Raw genomic sequence first — 3,512 nt, forward strand, 5'->3', positions numbered from 1 at the left:
GGTGGGAGCTAGTTATTGTGGGATAGTTCCTGATAGATGCCCAGAAGTGGATTTACTGGGTCGGATACTTTTTAGGCTCTTGATACATGCTACCTGCCACACTGCTCTCTAGAAGCCATTTCAGGTCATAACGCCCTTGGCACTATGAGTTTCTCTGCTTCCTCATCAGCATTTGGAGCTTTCCTAGCACCTCTCCTCCTTTTATTTTTAGATTAGAGAAGGTAATTTAGTAGTGAAAAATAATACCTCTTTATCTAAGTTTCACTGATAACTGCCCATGTTGAACTTGTCTTATATTTATTAGCCATGTTTCCTCTTATAGGGTCGATGATCTGTTTAACAACTGGAATCACTTCGCGTTTTCTCACTGAATTATGTAGGCTCCTCAATAAAGATATTAATCCCTTGTCATATGGACTGCAAATGTTTTTCCTGACTCTTTTCTTCTTATTTTGGCTCTGATTTTTTTTTAACTTCACATGTGCACACGCACACACACATGCAAGCACAGACACACAATGTGATCCATCTCTTCTGTGCCTGAGTCTTGCCAGGTCTGATGGTGGTACCTTGGGTTCAACAGGAGACACTCTCCCATAGTTACACGGGCTGATCACATGTGTCTTTTTTCTTCTTGTACACACATATCTTGTATGGTAAGAGTAAACAGGCTCTTCATAGGCCCAGAGAACACATTTTCCTTGATACAGGAAATTTAAGTAGAGAAGGAAGGTAGCTAACTAGACTATTGCTTGGTTTTTGTAACAGGTTATCATTTCAGCTCTTTGTGACTGGAATCTTCTACACATTCTCCATCTTTTCCTCTAGGACTGGTGTTTCTGAAGATACCATTGCAGATATCTATTTGGCAACTGTATGGTTTATCAATATAGGCCCTACTCGAGTTCTCTGAAGAACTCCCACTGCCACCGACCCTCGTCCACCTTCTTCCCATGTTTTCTTGCAAGAAGATGCTAGGTCTTTGTGAGATTTGGGGCGTTCAGGGCACGGGGCTCTTCACATGGATGAAATGCTGGTGAATCTACCTTTTCCTACTACTCTATTAAACTCATTTCCCTGCAAGAGAGTTGAGCAAGCCTCTCTGGCACCCAGGAAGCCGTGTGTGAATATCCTTAGTCGAGCAAAGTCGGTCTGTGTATTCCCTTGCTAAGGAGTCCTGGCCTTTCTAATCATCAAGACCTGCACTAAAGGCTCTGAGAGAGCCCCACACAGCTGATGTGTGGCCTGCGTGGGCTTCCTCATCACTGTGGCCAGGATGGTGGCACACAAAGGCATTCCATTGGCTTCTGAGTCTAGATCTATAAATATATTTATTATAATATAACAAGACCTTAACAATAAACATATACTATGTACAATACCATTACAGAGAACCCTGTTTTGTATCATTCACAGAAATAGCCAGTGTTGCTCCAGTGTGATAGATGAGGAGAGAAGCGGAATTTCAATGTCGTCTGTGTTGAGTCTCGCTGACCACTAACGCCTCCTTGGGAGGCAGACGCGCGCCAACGCTAACATCAGCCCTGCCCCAGGCAGTTAGAGATTTGTGCTCCAGTCCTTGGGTTCACACTTGCACCCTGTTTGACATAAATACTTTAAATGACATACAACGTATGTAGTTTTGTGCTTATTACTTTTTAAAAGAATAAATAATAGTAAAAACTGCATAAACGAAGCTCGGTATCTTGTCCAAGTGGGAGCCACACTTGTAGTGCTAGAAGTTGATGCCCGACATTAGAACTGGAATTTTGTGTCATCAAATACCGAAAGATGGAAAGCACGTCCTGTCCTTTTCTCCTTAGAAATGGTTTGTATCATGAAATGACGGCAAGTTGACTTCCCAGATAGAAAAATGGCGAATGCGTATTTGGTACCAACTTCAACTAAACAAGCGCAGTGGTGGCGGCTTTCTTCTTGCCCTGGAATGGAAACTGATCACCGCGTGAGGTTTGAGGGTCTGAGGGCTGGCAGGAAGGCCTTGCTCTCGTGAGCCACGGTGTGACCTCCCTCCCGGCTCCCCTTTCTCTGGTTAATATGCTACAGGAGGAGTGGTTCTGCTCATGCCCCTCAGGCCGTGGCTTTCATGGCTCGTCTACAAAGGCTGTCCCCATCCTGAGAGCTCTTGTGGCAGGTGCCTTAATATATAGCTATAAATATCAAAAATAGTCTCCTGTGCTTTGTAGACATCTATTCTCCCTCCCTCTCTTCTTCCCTTCCCACCCGGCCTGGGTCCTCAGCTTGACCTCATGGAGGGAGCTGGACTGGTGTCACGAGCCAGAACTAGTTTCCTTCTAGAACAGATCTTCCTTGACAATGCCTCCTTGAGGCACAGCTCTTAATGGGGCTGTCTGGGAGTTACTTTTTTTAAAAAATAAAACGGGGGCATTCACCCCCACCCAGGAGAGATCCTCTATTCTGCACATAGAAAAAATTAGAGCAAATGCCCCACTCTGGCACTACCTACAAAGAGCTTTGGGAATTCCCGCATTATCCCTCTCATGGCCTCCTCCTCCTCTCAGTACTTAAAAATAGCCTTTTTGTTTATCAAGAAAATGCCTTGGAAATCTAAATAATGCATATGGGACAAGAGAAAGCACGGTCACCCGTCCTCCAGCAAACACAAGGTAGAGAAACCTATGAAGGACAGAGTTCCTCCCAGCTCTCCCGGGGCTGCCCTGCGCTGCGGCTCCGGCCACATCTGGCTCTGCACGGGTGTTTGGGCCCGTCCTCGGCCCCGCAGGGACCAGCAGCCTCCCAGGCCTTGTGCGGCACAGGACTGTCCCTTCTCTTCTCTCGGCCACTGAAAAGCATAGATCGGTTAAAAACAAAAGTAGGAATCAAAGTGATAAGGACACTTTGATCTTATTCCCGGAGAGCCTGACACCTAATATTGTCATAGGATAACTGACCTATGGTTGTGTAGGGATCAAGCTTGCTCTGCAGGAAGGAAAAATCAGCTTCTCTCTCCCAGTTGAAAAATATGTGAAACTCTATTGCACCGGGCAGAGTGAGCGCCTCCGTTCAGAGCAAGTGCCTTTGCAGGAGCCCCTCCCCCCCCTCCCCGGCCCAGCTCCTCAGATGGTTGTGGTTCCTGCTGCTCGGAGCGCTATGCCCCCATTTCCCCCAAAGGCGAGGATGATTTTCTACATTCAATGTAGAGAGTATTCAAAATGTTTAGCGCAGTGATTTCTTTGATTGTGTCTATCGGCCTCTTATTGGTGTTGCTGAACATGGATCACTGTGAGTAGCATCTGCCTCACCAGACTTGTCCAGTCTCGTCGTGGGCTTTCTGCCGATGTCAGCCGCTTTGAATATATTTCTTTATCACAACGCAGCCGTGTCTGAACACAGGGCAGGGCATATGGGGGAGCAGGGTCCATGTGTTGGTCGCAGGCTCATAGGCTTCCATGTTGCCCAGGGCAGGCCCCTCACTGCTAACGATGCCGCCAGTTGCATAAATCTTGCCATCAAGCACCACGGCGCTGTCGGGG

At 46.8% G+C, this 3,512-nt stretch overlaps 1 protein-coding gene across 1 annotated transcript in view; it reads right to left on the reverse strand.

The window, feature by feature from the left end:
- Positions 1–3,139: 3,139 nt before the first annotated feature.
- KLHL29 (kelch like family member 29) overlaps positions 3,140–3,512 on the reverse strand; it is a 60,669-nt gene continuing 60,296 nt past the window's right edge. The window contains exon 11 of the mRNA XM_077774075.1: positions 3,140–3,503. Coding sequence (XP_077630201.1) covers positions 3,320–3,503 — 184 coding nt within the window. The 3' untranslated portion in view covers positions 3,140–3,319. The remainder of the gene's footprint in view (positions 3,504–3,512) is intronic.

This window comes from Crocuta crocuta, unplaced genomic scaffold (genome assembly GCF_008692635.1).
Source record: "Crocuta crocuta isolate KB4526 unplaced genomic scaffold, BGI_CrCroc_1.0 scaffold246, whole genome shotgun sequence".
NCBI lineage: Eukaryota > Metazoa > Chordata > Mammalia > Carnivora > Hyaenidae > Crocuta > Crocuta crocuta.